Below are 15,458 nucleotides of genomic sequence, written 5' to 3'. Positions count from 1 at the left end.
GAAAGGAAGGGCGGTAGAAAGAGGGAAAATAGACCGTGGATATCTAAGGAAATAAGGGAGAGTATCAAATTGAAGGAAAAAGCATACAAAGTGGCAAAGATTAGTGGGAGACTAGAAGACTGGGAAACCTTTAGGGGGCAACAGAAAGCGACTAAAAAAGCTATAAAGAAGAGTAAGATAGATTATGAGAGTAAACTTGCTCAGAATATAAAAATAGATAGTAAAAGTTTCTACAAATATATAAAACAAAAAACAGTGTCTAAGGTAAATATTGGTCCTTTGGAGGATGAGAAGGGAGATTTAATAATGGGAGATGAGAAAATGGCTGAGGAACTGAACAGGTTTTTTGGGTCGGTCTTCACAGTGGAAGACACAAATAACATGCCAATGACTGATAGAAATGAGGCTATGACAGGTGAGGACCTTGAGAGGATTGTTATCATTAAGGAGGTAGTGATGGGCAAGCTAATGGGGCTAAAGGTAGACAAGTCTCCTGGCCCTGATGGAATGCATCCCAGAGTGCTAAAAGAGATGGCTAGGGAAATTGCAAATGCACTAGTGATAATTTACCAAAATTCACTAGACTCTGGGGTGGTCCCGGCGGATTGGAAATTAGCAAATGTGACACCATTGTTTAAAAAAGGAGGTAGGTTGAAAGCGGGTAATTATAGGCCAGTGAGCTTAACTTCGGTAGTAGGGAAGATGCTGGAATCTATCATCAAGGAAGAAATAGCGAGGCATCTGGATGGAAATTGTCCCATTGGGCAGACACAGCATGGGTTCATAAAGGGCAGGTCGTGCCTAACTAATTTAGTGGAATTTTTTGAGGACATTACCAGTACGGTAGATAACGGGGAACCAATGGATGTGGTATATCTGGATATCCAGAAAGCCTTTGACAAGGTACGACACAAAAGGTTGCTGCATAAAATAAAGATGCATGGCATTAAGGGTAAAGTCGTACCATGGAGAGAGGATTGGTTAATTAATAGAAAGCAAAGAGTGGGGATTAATGGGTGTTTCTCGAGTTGGCAATTAGTAGCTAGTGGTGCCCCTCAGGGATCAGTGTTGGGCCCACAACTGTTCACAATTTACATCGATGATTTGGAGTTGGGGACCAGGGGCAATGTGTTCAAGTTTGCAGACGATACTAAGATGAGTGGTAAAGCAATAAGTGTAGAGGATACCGGAAGTCTGCAGAGGGATTTGGATAGGCTAAGTGAATGGGCTAGGGTCTGGCAGATGGAATACAATGTTGACAAATGTGAGGTTATCCATTTTGGTAGGAATAACAGCAAAAGGGATTATTATTTAAATGATAACATATTAAAACATGCTGCTGTGCAGAGAGACCTGGGTGTGCTAGTGCATGAGTCGCAAAAAGTTGGTTTACAGGTGCAACAGGTGATTAAGAAGGCAAATGGAATTTTGTCCTTCATTGCTAGAGGGATGGAGTTTAAGACTAGGGAGGTTATAGTGCAATTGTATAAGATGTTAGTGAGGCCACACCTGGAGTATTGTGTTCAGTTTTGGTCTCCTTACCTGAGAAAGGACGTACTGGCGCTGGAGGGTGTGCAGAGGAGATTCACTAGGTTCATCCCAGAGCTGAATGGGTTGGATCACGAGGAGAGGTTGAGTAGTCTGGGACTGTACTTGTTGGAATTTAGAAGGGTGAGGGGGGATCTTATAGAAACATATAAAATTATGAAGGGAATAGATGGGATAGATGCGGGCAGGTTGTTTCCACTGGCGGGTGAAAGCAGAACTAGGGGGCACAGCCTCAAAATAAGGGGAAGTAGATTTAGGACTGAGTTTAGGAGGAACTTCTTCACCCAAAGGGTTGTGAATCTATGGAATTCCTTGTCCAGTGAAGCAGTAGAGGCTCCTTCATTAAATGTTTTTAAGATAAAGATAGATGGTTTTTTGAAGAATAAAGGGATTAAGTGTTATGGTGTTCAGGCCAGAAAGTGGAGCTGAGTCCACAAAAGATCAGCCATGATCTCATTGAATGGCGGAGCAGGCTCGAGGGGCAAGATGACCAACTCCTGCGCCTAGTTCTTATGTTCTATCAGCAGCAGCAGAATTGTATTAAACCACCATCTGTAACCTCATGACCCGGCATATCCCCCACTCTACCATTACAGGGGATCAACCCCGGTTCAATGAAGAGTGAAGGAGAGCATGCCAGGAACAGCACCAGGCATATCGTAAAATAAGGTGTCAACCTGGTGAGCTACAACACAACGCTACTTGCATGTCAAACTGAATAAGCAGAAGCAATAGACAGAGCTAAGCGGTCCACAACCAAGGGATCAGAGTTAAGCTCTGTAGTCCTGCCACATCCAGCCGTGAATGGCGGTGAACAATTAAGCAACTCACTCAAGGAGGAGTCTCTGCAAATACTCCCATCCTCAGTGATGGAGGCGCCAAGCACATCAGTGCAAAAGACAAGGCTGAGGCATTCGCAAAACAATCTTCAGTCAGAAATGCCAAGTGGATGATTCATCTCAGCCTCTTCCAGAGGTCCCCAGCATCACAGATGTCAGTCTTCAGCCAATACGACTCACTCCACACAATATCAAGAAATGACTGAAGGCACTGGATCCTGCCAAGGCTATGGGCCCTGAAAATATTCCAACAATAGTATGAAACTTGTGGTCCAGACCTCGCCATCCCCCCAGCCAAGCTGTTCCAGTACAGCTAGGCTATTGTAGAAAATTGTCCAAGTCTGTCCAGTGCACAAAAACAGGACAAATCCAACCCAGCCAAATACCGCCCCAGTCTACTCACTATTGGGGCAGCACAGTAGCCTTGTGGATAGCACAATTGCTTCACAGCTCCAGGGTCCCAGGTTCGATTCTGGCTTGCGTCACTGTCTGTGCGGAGTCTGCACGTCCTCCCCGTGTGTGCGTGGGTTTCCTCCGGGTGCTCCAGTTTCCTCCCACAGTCCAAAGATGTGCAGGTTAGGTGGATTGGCCATGATAAATTGTCCTTAGTGTCCAAAATTGCCCTTAGTGTTGGGTGGGGTTACTGGGTTATGGGGATAGGGTGGAGGTGTTGACCTTGGGTAGGGTGCTCTTTCCAAGAGCCGGTGCAGACTCGATGGGCCGAATGGCCTCCTTCTGCACTGTAAATTCTATGATAATCTATGACACCGAGATCTCTCTGCTCATCCACACTGCCAAGAATCTTACCATTAGCCCAGTACTCTGTCTTCCTGTTATTCCTTCCAAAATGAATCACCTCATACTTTTCTGCATTAAACTCCATTTGCCACCTCTCAGCCCAGCGCTGCAGCTTATCTATGTCCCTCTGTAACTTGTGACATCCTTCCGCACTGTCCACAATTCCACCGACTTTAGTATCATCTGCAAGTTTACTCACCCATCCTTCTACGCCCTCTTCCAGGTCCTTTATAAAAATGACAAACAGCAGTGGCCCCAAAACAGATCCTTGTGGTACACCACTAGGAACTGGACTCCAGTCTGAACATTTCCCATCAACCACCACCCTTTGTCTTCTTCCAGCTAGCCAATTTCTGATCCAAACTGTTAAATCACCCTGAATCCCATGCCTCTGTATTTTCTGCAGCAGCCTACCGTGGGGAACCTTATCAAACGCTTTACTGAAATCCATATACACCACATCAACTGCTTTACCCTCATCCACCTGTTTGGTCACCCTCTGAAAGAACTCAATAAGGTTTGTGAGGCATGACCTACCCTTCACAAAACCGTGTTCACTATCTCTAATCAAATTATTCCTTTCCAGATGATTATACATGCTATCTCTTATAAATCTTTCCAAGATTTTGCCACAGCAGAAGTAAGGCTCACTGGTCTATAGTCACCGGGGTTGTCTCTACTCCCCTTCTTGAACAAGGGGACAACATTTGCTATCCTCCAGTCTTCTGGCACTATTCCTGTAGACAAAGATGACTTAAAGATCAAAGCCAAAGGCTCAGCAATCTCCTCCCTAGCTTCCCAGAGAATCCTAGGATAAATCCCATCCGGCCCAGGGGACTTATCTATTTTCACACTTTCCAGAATTGCTAACACCTCCTCCTTATGAACCTCAAGCACTTCTAGTCTAGTAGCCTGAATCTCAGTATTCTCCTCGACAACACTATCTTTTTCCTGTGTGAATACTGACAAAAAATATTCATTTAGCGCCTCTCCTATCTCCTCGGACTCCACGCACAACTTCCCGCTACTGTCCTTGACTGGCCCTACTCTTACCCTAGTCATTCTTTTATTCCTGACATATCTATAGAAAGCTTTAAGGTTATCCTTGATCCTACCTGCCAAAGACTTCTCATGTCCCCTCCTGGCTCTTCTTAGCTCTCTCTTTAGGTCCTTCCTAGCTAACTTGTAACTCTCGAGCGCCCTAACTGAACCTTCATGTCTCATCTTTACATAAGCCTCCTTCTTCCTCTTGACAAGTGTTTCGACTGCTTTATTAAACCATGGTTCCCTTGCTCGATCACTTCCTCCCTGCCTGACAGGTACATACTTATCAAGGACACGCAGTAGCTGTCTGATAGGATAAGAATCCGTTCTTGTAACTGCATTCACCTTTCTATAGTTCACACACACTTCTTCCCTACTGCCATCAGACTTTTGAATGGACCTACCTCGTATTAAGTTGATCTTTTCTCTACACCTTGCTATAACTGTAACATTATATTCTGCAGTCTCTCCTTCCTTCCTTATGTACGGTATGCATTGTTTGTACAGCATGCAAGAAACAACACTTTTCACCGTATACTAATACATGTGACAATAATAAATCAAATCAAATCAAAACACAACCGTTGGGTACTGTCTAGTTTAGGTACCATCATTATGGGTGAGCTCCATTGGCTGCAACCCACTTCAATTATGCCATTTTTAAGCATACTCTCAATCTCTTTGTTAACCCGTGCCAATTTTAAAGGATTAAGTCCATATGGATGTTGTTTGATAGGAGCAGCATTTCCCACATCTACATCATGTATAGCCATTTTAGTACTTCCCAATTTATCTCTACAAACTTGCCCATATGATATCAATAACTCTTTCAGGTCAGTTCATTTTTCCTCTGGAAGATAACTGAACTATTCATCCCAATTTTTAAGAACATCCTTATTTTCCAATTTAATTTGAGGTCTGTCAGATTCAGTCATCTGGATTTGGTTCGTCACTTTGAGTTAGAATCATTAAAACCTCCTTTTCCTCTCCTTCCCTTTCAAAGTACCTTTTAAGCATATTCACATGACACACTCGGTGAGTCTTCCTTCTATCTGCTGTTTTTACCACATAATTCACCTCACTTAATTTCCTTTCAATCTGATAAGGTCCACAAAACCTAGCTTTTAAAGGCTCACCTACCACTGGTAACAACACTAAAACTTTATCTCCACTCGCAAAACTACGAACTTTGGATTTCTTGTCCGCTACCCGTTTCATCACATTTTGGGCAACTTTCAAATGTTGTCTAGCCAATTCACCTGCTCTAGTTAATCATTCCCTAAAATTTGACACGTAATCCAATAGTGTAATTTCCAATTTTTCACCCACCAATTTTTCTTTAATCAATTTAAGTGGTCCTCTTACCTCATGACAAAAAATTAGTTCAAAAGGACTAAATTTGGTTGACTCATTAGGTGCATCCCTAATTGCAAATAGTACGAATGGTATTCCTTTATCCCAATCCTCTGGATAATCTTGACAATAAGCCCTCAACATTGTCTTTAATGTCTGAGGCCACCTTTCTAACGCTCCCTGCGGTTCTGGATGGTACGCAGTTGGTTTAAATTGTTTTATTCCTCAGCTATCCATAACTTCTTTGAATAACTTTGAGGTAAAATTTGATCCTTGATCCGATTGAATTTCTGTGGGTAGTCCATATCTAGTAAAGAATTTATGTAACTCCTCCACAATCTTTTTAGCTGCAATATTACGTACTGGAATGGCCTCTGGAAACCTAGCAGACACATCCATTATAGTCAAAAGATATTAATTCCCACTTTTTGTTTTAGGAAGCGGTCCTACATAATCAATTAGGACCTTTGTGAAAGGTTCCTCAAATGCTGGAATGGGTATTAAGGGTGCTGGTTTTATCACTGCTTGAGGTTTCCCCATCACTTGACATGTATGATATGATTGACAAAATTGAACTACAGCTTTATGTAGTCCAGGCCAATAAAAATGTTTCTGGATTTTAGCTTGAGTTTTCCTTATCCCCAAATGACCTCCCACTGGTACCTCATGTGCCGCTCACAACACCTCCTTTCTATACCCTACCGGCAATACTACTTGATGAACTTCTGCCCACTTTTCATCCGCCTGCATATGTACAGATCTCCATTTTCTCATCAAGACATCACTTTTACGGTAATAACACTCTGGTATACTTTCAGATTCCTTTTCCGTATATGCTTTCTGATATATCCGTTTTATTTCTACATCTTTCTGTTGTAACTCCGCCAATTTTCCTGAACTAAAAATATCCACCTCATCCTCCACCTGTTCTTGTTCTTTTTCGACCATCTGATCAAAAATCGTTTCTGGTAACTGCCCTTCCACTTCATCTTCACTCTTTGATTTCTACTCTTGTCTTAACCTATGACTTTGCGACCTTGTTACTACACAATCCGGAAAAATCTCAGGATATTCGTCCTTCAACACTTCAGTTGTCTGATTTTCCACTGGCTTATCAACCACATTAGGCATCACTCCCACCTGCGATCCAGCTATATCATTACCCAAGATAAACTGTATTTCTGGACAAGATAGTTTCTCTATTACTCTTACTACCACTTCACCGCTCTTCACTGGACTTTCCAACCTTACCTTATATAATGGAACGCTACTCCTCTCACCCTGAATTCCACATATCACCACCTTTCCTGGCAACATTCTTCCCAAACTACATAATTCCTCATCTCTTCCCATTAAAGATTGACTAGCTCCTGTATCTCTTAAAATTGTGACTTCTTTACCTGCCCCTCCTGATAAACATGAGTAAACCTTACCCACACAAGTAAATTCTGTAAAGACATCTGGCACCTTCTTATCAATTACTCCTTGAACAGGCTGTACAATCGTCTGCACCTCCTTCACTTCCCTTGGGCTTTCCTTTACCACTCTAACAAACCCCGCTGTCTTATCCTGTTTTCCCACATCTGTCTTCCCAGTGCTTTTCTTCAACCACCAACACTGTGACTTTACATGGCCTAGTTTATTACAGTGAAAACATTTGAAACTTTTCATTTCTCGTCCACCCTCCTGGATTTCTAGAGGTACACTCTCTTTATTGTCTCCCATCAGATCACCTTTACCTTTACCACTTGAGTATTTCTCATGTCCCCAGTTTCTATCCCTCTCCGGCTGAAACTGATGTCGGAAAGCTTTGATTTATGAATTAATTCATAATCATCTGCCATTTCTGCTGCTAATCTTGCAGTTTTAACCCTCTGCTCTTCCACATGAGTTCTCACTACATCAGGAATTGAATTTTTCAACTCCTCCAAAAGTATAATTTCTCTGAGAGCTTCATACGTTTGGTCTATTTTCAAAGCCCTTATCCACCTATCAAAATTACTCTGTTTGACCAAATTCTTTCCTTAAATTTCTAAACCTTGTCTGTAAGCTTCAGGCACTAACTCATACTCACCTAAAATGGATTTTTTCACCTCCTCATATGTTCCAGATACCTCCTCCAGTAGTGATGCAAACACTTCACTCGCTCTACCTACCAGCTTTGTTTGAATCAGTAATACCCACATGTCCTGTGGCCATTTCATTTGTTTCACAACCTTCTCACATGAAATGAAAAAGGATTCTACATCCTTCTCGTCAACCTTGGCAATACTTGGACATATTTAAATAGATCTCCACCATGTCTTCGACTATGACGCTCTGTCTCACTATCCTCATCAATCTCATCCAACTGTATGTTTCCCTTTGCGTCTGCCAATTTTAACTGATTTTCATGTTTCATAGCAATTTTATGAAGTTCAAACTCTCTCTCTTTTTCCTTGTCCTCACTATCTCTTTCTTTGTTTATTTCTTCTCTCTCTTTTTCTTTTTCCTCTCTATCTCTAGCTCTTTCTTTGTTTTTTTCTTCTCTCTCCTTTTCTTTTTCTCTCATTGCATATTCAAGCTGCTTTAATTCTTTTTCATGTTCAAATTGCTTAATCTGCAACTGGAGCTTTGCCATTTCTAATGAGTCAGAATGTAACTCAGGCAAATTTAAATGCTCAGCTACCGCGGTAAGTACCTCATCTTTTCGCATTTTGCCAGGAAATGTTAACTGCAATGCTTTTGCCAAATCTAACAGTCTGCTTTTAGTCGCTGTCCGTAAATTATTGCGTGTTACCGTGTCCACCCCAAAAACTTCTGAGCCTATGAAAGAGCCATCGTCCACAACACACTCCCCACTTAAACTAAAATACCACACCTAAAAATCAACCACCCCTCACCCCTCACTGTCTTTAAGTTCGTTAAGCCAATCCAATCAATAGACTTTTAACCCCCTCGAGCCCCCAATTGTTATGGGTCTGGGTTTTACAGAACCCCAAAGTGTTTCATGGAGTTCAACCGACCCACAACTTTTAATAGATTGTGGTGTGGGAAGCACACAGCGTACTCTCCAGGTGTGATACAGCAGAAATGGACAAGTGTTTTTTAAAACAAAACAATGTTTATTCTATGAACTCAAGTTAATCAGTTGAAGGATTTCTACCATGCAGTTACCAGCAGCACTTTGCGATTACTGGAACTCAGCAGAAATTTAAGTTAGAACTTCTCAGGTGCCAATAAAAATTGTTTTATTTGTCTTCTATTGGTTACAATTTGAAAGTCATTTAAAAGGCAATTCGTAGACAATTTGAAGCTTTTAAAGAATCACAGATATTATCTTCTTGCTTAGGCAAACAGCTCAACAATAACTTTTAAAAGTCAAAGACTGAAAATGAAATATGAAAAAAAGAGAGAGAGAGCTAATCTTCAGCTTCAAACCAACAAAACAAAAAACTAACAAAGTACCCACAAAAACCTACTCTCCCAATCTACCTAAAAAAACTAATCTACAACAAAACTAATCCCCAACTAAACCTCAAACTAAAACTCAAAATGGTGGGCCGAAACTTCTTTAGTTATACCCTTTCATATCTGTCTTAAATCATCTAATCACACCCCAATATAATCCTAATTGGTTTGGGTTAGACTCAAACACATTTGATTTGACGGCAAGCCGTCCATTTTCAATATGTGACATTACTTCTATTTGTTGCGTATCTGCATATTCGTGTATGTTAAAGAATGCGATATGGTGCTTTATCAAAGCCAGCAAAAAACTGGTTGTATGCTGGCTTGGCTATTGTAAATGACTTGCAAAATGCAAATCAAAGTCTGTTTCAATCTAGAAATTGTTATGTTTTGAGAATGTTGGAATCAAATATATTTGATTCTGAAGGATTTATAAACTGTCAGCTTTATAAGTTATGGAATGTGGTTCACGCTGTAATCACTAATGGCCCAAAAAGAGAACAATAGAGCCTTTAAGTTACTGGACTCTTGTCACCTCGTTGCCATGGAATTCAGCCCTTGTCCTTGAAGAAATGTAGTTAAAAGTGTTTGTTTCATCAGACTTCGGTGTTACTTTTAAACTATGTAAAATTAATTTGCAGAATATGTGTCTCTTCAATCCTTAATTTAAAACTGGGGCTTAATATTTACACTTAAACAGCTATCTTTTATCTATATTAGGTGTATTGGAAATACCTGGCTTCTACACCCTTCTAAAACAAACATTGAATATCTTAACACCCATTACTTCAAAGATAACTCCCAAAAGACTACAACACTAAATAATCCTTCAAACTGTTCCTTTAAACATCCAAAACACTTCAAAAATAGGAGCACTATAGGTTACATTCAATACATTTATAGTCTTTGGATTGCAAAATCTCTGTGTTTCTTCCTGCAGCTCTCAGCAAAACACACAGACACTCCCAGCTGCCTTCTCAAACTGAAACTCCAAAAAGCAGAAGTGAGCTCAGCTCCCCCCACCCTCTGACATCACTTCAGTAATATGATCAGCTCCATTTCTTAAAGGTACATTGCTTAAACATCTATTTCTTAAAGGTACTCTCACATGACAGAGGCCATTCAGCACATTGTGTTTGCAATTACTCTCCAAATGAGCATTATGATTTGGTACCATTCTCCTGCCTTTTCCTCTTACCCCTGCACATTGCGTCTGTTCATATAACCATTTGATGTTAACTCTATTTCTGTTTCACTTACAGTTCTACATGTCCTGATTCATGTTTCCGCACATCCCAGCTCTTTTACCTTTGTTTGGAGAAAGAAAGAGAGAAAATATTCACCAACGAATCACCTCTCTGCTTTCCCGTGACATTATACATTGATTTTGTTTCAAACACGGTTAGTTAACCATGAACCCAGGCACCCCTCGTGCCCTTTGATCCCACTCACCATTTCCACTGTGCTCTCACTTTTGGGTCCGCTCCCCATCAGTCTCATTGTGTGCCAAGTTACCTCATAAAAGGCACAGAATGCTTTCTCAATTCATAACTGTATGTATCAGATTTGTTTGAGGGATTGGATTGGGGTTTAGATTATTCATGATTTTATTGAATAGTGGAACTGGTTCGAAGGATACTGTATATGTGAACATTCCTGGACTTGAGTCCCTAGATGTCTAAAGATTACAAATGGTGGAACAACATTGAAGGTACCCCAAACCCAAGGTGCGTTTCTACTGCTGGATGGGCAGTATTAAAATCAGCTCAGAAACGTTTAATAGTTTATTCCTAACTGTCTTTCACTGGGCAGATTCTGTCACATTGCTAAACGCCTTGATGCCGATTTCTTAACTAAGTTCTTCGTTTACTTAGGCCATGGGTTTTATCGGTGTTTGAGATATTTCTCTTTCTCATTATTTAGGGGGTTTACAGTTTGCCGCCACAGATAACCTGGATACAAATGGACTAATTGATTCTTTCACTGGATTAGTATCAGGAAATGGTGACACGAGCAAACGAGCGATTCAGGTTGGATAATGGCTTTGCAATTATTCTTGCGCCATCCAAGTGAAGTGCTTTTCTGTAAAAATATAATGATTCTGTTTGTTTGCTCCCAGCTTGAAAGTTCTGGAACAAAGATTGACAACGGCCATTGGTTGAATGGTACAGTTTTCATCGATAAATCTGTTGGGAATAATACGTTTTTTGTAGTTACATGGGGGCAGCAGACACCAGATATCTTTGTACACGAACCCAATGGAAAGATTCACAACAAAGGTGACTTTAGGATAGATCAAACTGTGTGGACAGCCCGCCTTCAGATTGACGGCACTGCCCAGGTATGGATCAAATTGCATCCTTCAATTCTTTATGTTTTGCAGTCTATTTCTTGTCAATGTAACGTTGTTATCTCTGGCAGTATTGTCTAAGTGCAACCGACCTACTGCCATTCATCTTCCATTCAGACACAATCTCATTCTATAGAACAGTCTTTTGTGTGTTATTGGTCATTTGAAGACACATGACAAATGGAATGAAGCAAATGAACTTAAAATGGAATCATGTAGTCGAATGTTTATGATGGTGAGTGCCGCAGGCGCGCCATCCTGAGAGTCAGCATGTACTGCGCTCCTGCCAACTCTCAGAGGCCCACTGCCATTTCGGGCTCAATTGAGTGTTGGTTGGCCAATCTGGTAGGTCGACAGCTCTCCAACTCCTCCAAGCACATTGCTGCAGTGGCCAGAAGAGATACTGCAGCTCTCTGACTGGAACTGAGTCCCAGGACTGTTCCCAAGGTAAATCCTGGAGGTCTCTGGGACGGAATGGTTGGCAATGTCCTGGGGCGGTCGGGAAGTAGTGATTGCATCACGGGATGGTGGGCCGGGTGGGGGTGGTGGTGGTTGGCCAAAGCTTCCAAGTCTCGGAGGGGAGGGTGTCCCAAATTGGAAGGGACGTTCAGGTTGAGAGGTCGCGCCCCTCCCTTCCACTTGTCACCCGAGATGGAGAATGTTGGACAATAGATTGCCTATTCTGCCCATGGGCAACTTAATGATTTCAAAGGCACTGGAATATTCTGGGCAATAGGGCGGATAATGCCCTCGATATTTTACATCATCACGCGATATTTTACGTACTTCCACTCGGACATGTGCTCGCCTGGGGCACATAAACCTCTGCCCATAGAGTGACTACAACACACAAAGAGGCCATTTGGTCCATTCTAAATATTTAAGAAATGATCAAATTGACTTTTGATTTTACACCAATTTTCTGATCTGGTTTTAATTTATAGTTTCATTTTGACAAAGTTAAGAGTTTAGCAGTATAATTACGTATGTGACCACTTGGTTTGGTTCAGTCGCACAAGTCCGATGACAAATCACTGATACTTTAAATTCTATAGACTCTGGAACAGTCCCTACAGATTGGAGGGTAGCTAATGTCACTCCAATATTCAAAATGGGAGGTAGAGAGAAAACAGGGAAGTATAGACCAGTGTGCCTAACATCGGTAGTGGGGAAAATTCTTGAATCCATTATCAAGGACTTTATAGCGGAACATTTAGAAAGCAGTGGCAGGATTAGTCAGAGTCAACATGGATTTTTGAATGGAAAATCATGCTTGATAAATCTGTTGGTATTTTTGAAGATGTAACCAGTACAGTTGACACGGGGGAGCCAGTCGATGTGGTGTACTTGGACTTTCAGAAGGCATTTGACAAAGACCGCATAAGAGATTATTGTGCAAAATTAAAGCACATGGGATTGGGGGAAGTGCATTGAGGTGGATAGAAAGCTGGTTGGCAGAGAGTAGGAATTAATGGGTCCTTTTCAAATTGGCAGACAGTAACTGTACTGATATGCATATAGGTATACCAGTGAAGGGCAAATTATTACATATCAGTGTAATTCAAACACTAGAGGGCACCACCAGTTCACAGTATAAATATCAGACCTCAGGGAATCTTGGGCAGTGTTAGCAGAGGAGAGGGATTGATCACAGCTCTAGGAATAGTTAAGGTTAGAGATAGAAGTAGCTCGAGTACATCATTAGTTAATATTAGATTATGGATTACTGTATTAATAGTTATAGCTCTGTAGAGTGTGCAAACTCTATTTAATTTAATCGTTATTCAATAAATTAGTTTTGCTTCAACATAAAGATTGGTGGTTTCTTTATCATCTACTCATCAAACCATTCTGGATCACAAGGCAAAGAATAACAACATATTACCTTAAAGTGTAATATAACTGTAACAAGTGGGGTGCCACAGGGATCGGTGCTGGGACACCAGCTATTCACTATATATTAATGATTCGGATGAAGGAACAAAATGTAACATCTCAAAGTTTGCAGATGATATCAAGTTGGGTGGGAGGATGACCTGTGACGAGGTTGCAGAGATCCTACAGCATCATCTGGGCAGGTTGGTTGAGTGGGCAAATCAATGGCAGATGCAGTCTAATTTGGATAAGTGTGAGGTTATTCACTTTGGAAGCAAAAACAGGAAGGCAGATTACTATCTGAATGGTTGCAAATAGGGAGAGGGGAGTGTGCAGCGGGACCTGGGTGTCCTTGTGCACCAGTCGCTGAAGGTAAGCATGCAGGTGCAGCAGGAGGTAAAGAAGGCTAATGGAATGTTGGCCTACATTGCGAGAGGTTTTGAGTACAGAAGCAGGGATGTGTTGCTGCAATTATACAGGGCCTTGGTGAGGCCACACCAAGAATATTGAGTGTAGTTTTGGTCTCCTTCTCTGAGGAAGAATGTTCTTGCTCTCGAGGGAGTGATTCCAGGGATGGCGGGACTGTCATACGAGGAGAGACTGACTAGTTTAGGATTATTCTTGCTGGAGTTCAGAAGAATAAGGGGGGATCTTTTAGACATTTATAAAAGTTTAACAGGACTAGATAAGGTAGATGCAGGGAAGATGTTCCCAATGGTGTGTGTGTCCAGAACCAGGGGTCACAATCTGAAGATTCAGGGTAACCCATTTCGGACAGAGATGAGGAGACATTTCTTCACCCAAACAGTGGTGAGCCTGTGGAATTCATTCCCACAGGAAATAGTTGATGCTAAAACATTGAATATATAGAGGCAGCTAAATATAGCACTTGGGGGGAATGGGATCAAAGGCTATGGGAAGAAAGCAAGATTTGGCTATTGAGTTGGATGATCAGCCATGATCGTGATAAATGGCGGAGCAGGCTCGAAGGGCCAAAAGGCCTCCTCCTGCTCCTATCCTATCATGTATATCCTATATACTTATGTTCTCCTGCTCCTCCCCCTGTGCTGATCCCAATGTCACTCTAACATCATTTATTGATTCTGCTGCGGCTCCCATGTTCTCCAGTCTGCTGCTCCTTTACAATTCTTGTTGTCTGAGGTTCCCACAATCGCCAATGGTGTCTGTTCCTGGTTATTCCCTCAGTGTGAAATGTAGCTCTTCAATATGGCACACACGTCCAGTGCATTATTGAGAATGCTGGGAACCACAAAACATTAATTCAATCTCAGCAACAGCCTTGGGACTTAACTCATGGGGGACACCCCAATAAGATCCAACCCTGAGTTCACTGAATTTCATACAGACCAGTTTCTAAGATTGTTACCTGGAGAGCAGTCAGGGGCAGGCGTGTCCTCAACGTTCCTTCCCTCCCCAGCGAGCGGCACTGGAGCCAAATGTAGAGATTTGGCTGAGGTCAGCTCAGTCAGCACAGAACATCAATTGAACTGGGAGACTTTCCTGAACAAATCATGGGGGCGCGGGGATTTCCTATCTGTCCCACAATTAACAACGAATATTCGTTCCCCAGACTGGACCTTGGAAATACAATATCCTGAATCTTGGAACCGAACAGGTTATAACTATCACGGTAACATCCCGAGCAGCAAATGAGAAAGTTCCCCCGGTAAGGGTCAATGCACACATCAACAGAAAGGATTCGACTAGCCCGATGATAATCTACGCCGAGGTCAGTCAAGGGTTTTTACCCATCCTGTTTGTGAAAGTGACTGCAATAATTGAACGACCCAATGGTCCCGCAGTGGAACAGAACCTTTCTGATGATGGCCTAGGTAAGATAAATAATGTGACCCTGCGAAATAGACTGTGTGCTCATGTTTGTGGTATTATCGGAACTATCAGTATTAAGGGTTGTGTCGAGAGTAGTCACTAGAGGGAGTGCAGATGCAACTGTATAAGGCAGTGGTGCTAAACCTTGGGGGAGGGGTGTATGCAGGAGATAGCTAGTGAAAGTCATAAGAGCAGGTAGTGCGAGTCTGTTAGATAGTAGTTTCTACCAGTAGTGAGATTAGCAGTAGATGAGTGTTGTTAAATGTTATTGATCAATTCTGTATTCTTAAGGACTAAGTGTCAAATTCCAGTTTAGTAGTGTAAATAAAATCATAGCTTTGTTTAAGTTA

At 41.8% G+C, this 15,458-nt stretch overlaps 1 protein-coding gene across 1 annotated transcript in view; it reads left to right on the top strand.

Moving 5' to 3' along the window:
- LOC140426089 (calcium-activated chloride channel regulator 1-like) overlaps positions 1–15,458 on the top strand; it is an 84,503-nt gene that overhangs the window by 54,166 nt on the left and 14,879 nt on the right. Inside the window, exons 9-11 of the mRNA XM_072510432.1 lie at positions 10,956–11,062; positions 11,152–11,373; positions 14,849–15,110. Of these exons, the coding sequence (XP_072366533.1) occupies positions 10,956–11,062; positions 11,152–11,373; positions 14,849–15,110 (591 nt within the window). The remainder of the gene's footprint in view (positions 1–10,955; positions 11,063–11,151; positions 11,374–14,848; positions 15,111–15,458) is intronic.

Source organism: Scyliorhinus torazame, chromosome 7, assembly GCF_047496885.1.
Source record: "Scyliorhinus torazame isolate Kashiwa2021f chromosome 7, sScyTor2.1, whole genome shotgun sequence".
Taxonomy (NCBI): Eukaryota; Metazoa; Chordata; class Chondrichthyes; order Carcharhiniformes; family Scyliorhinidae; genus Scyliorhinus; species Scyliorhinus torazame.
The sequence above is the reverse complement of the archived record's forward strand: the minus strand, read 5'-3'. Positions and strand labels throughout refer to the sequence as shown.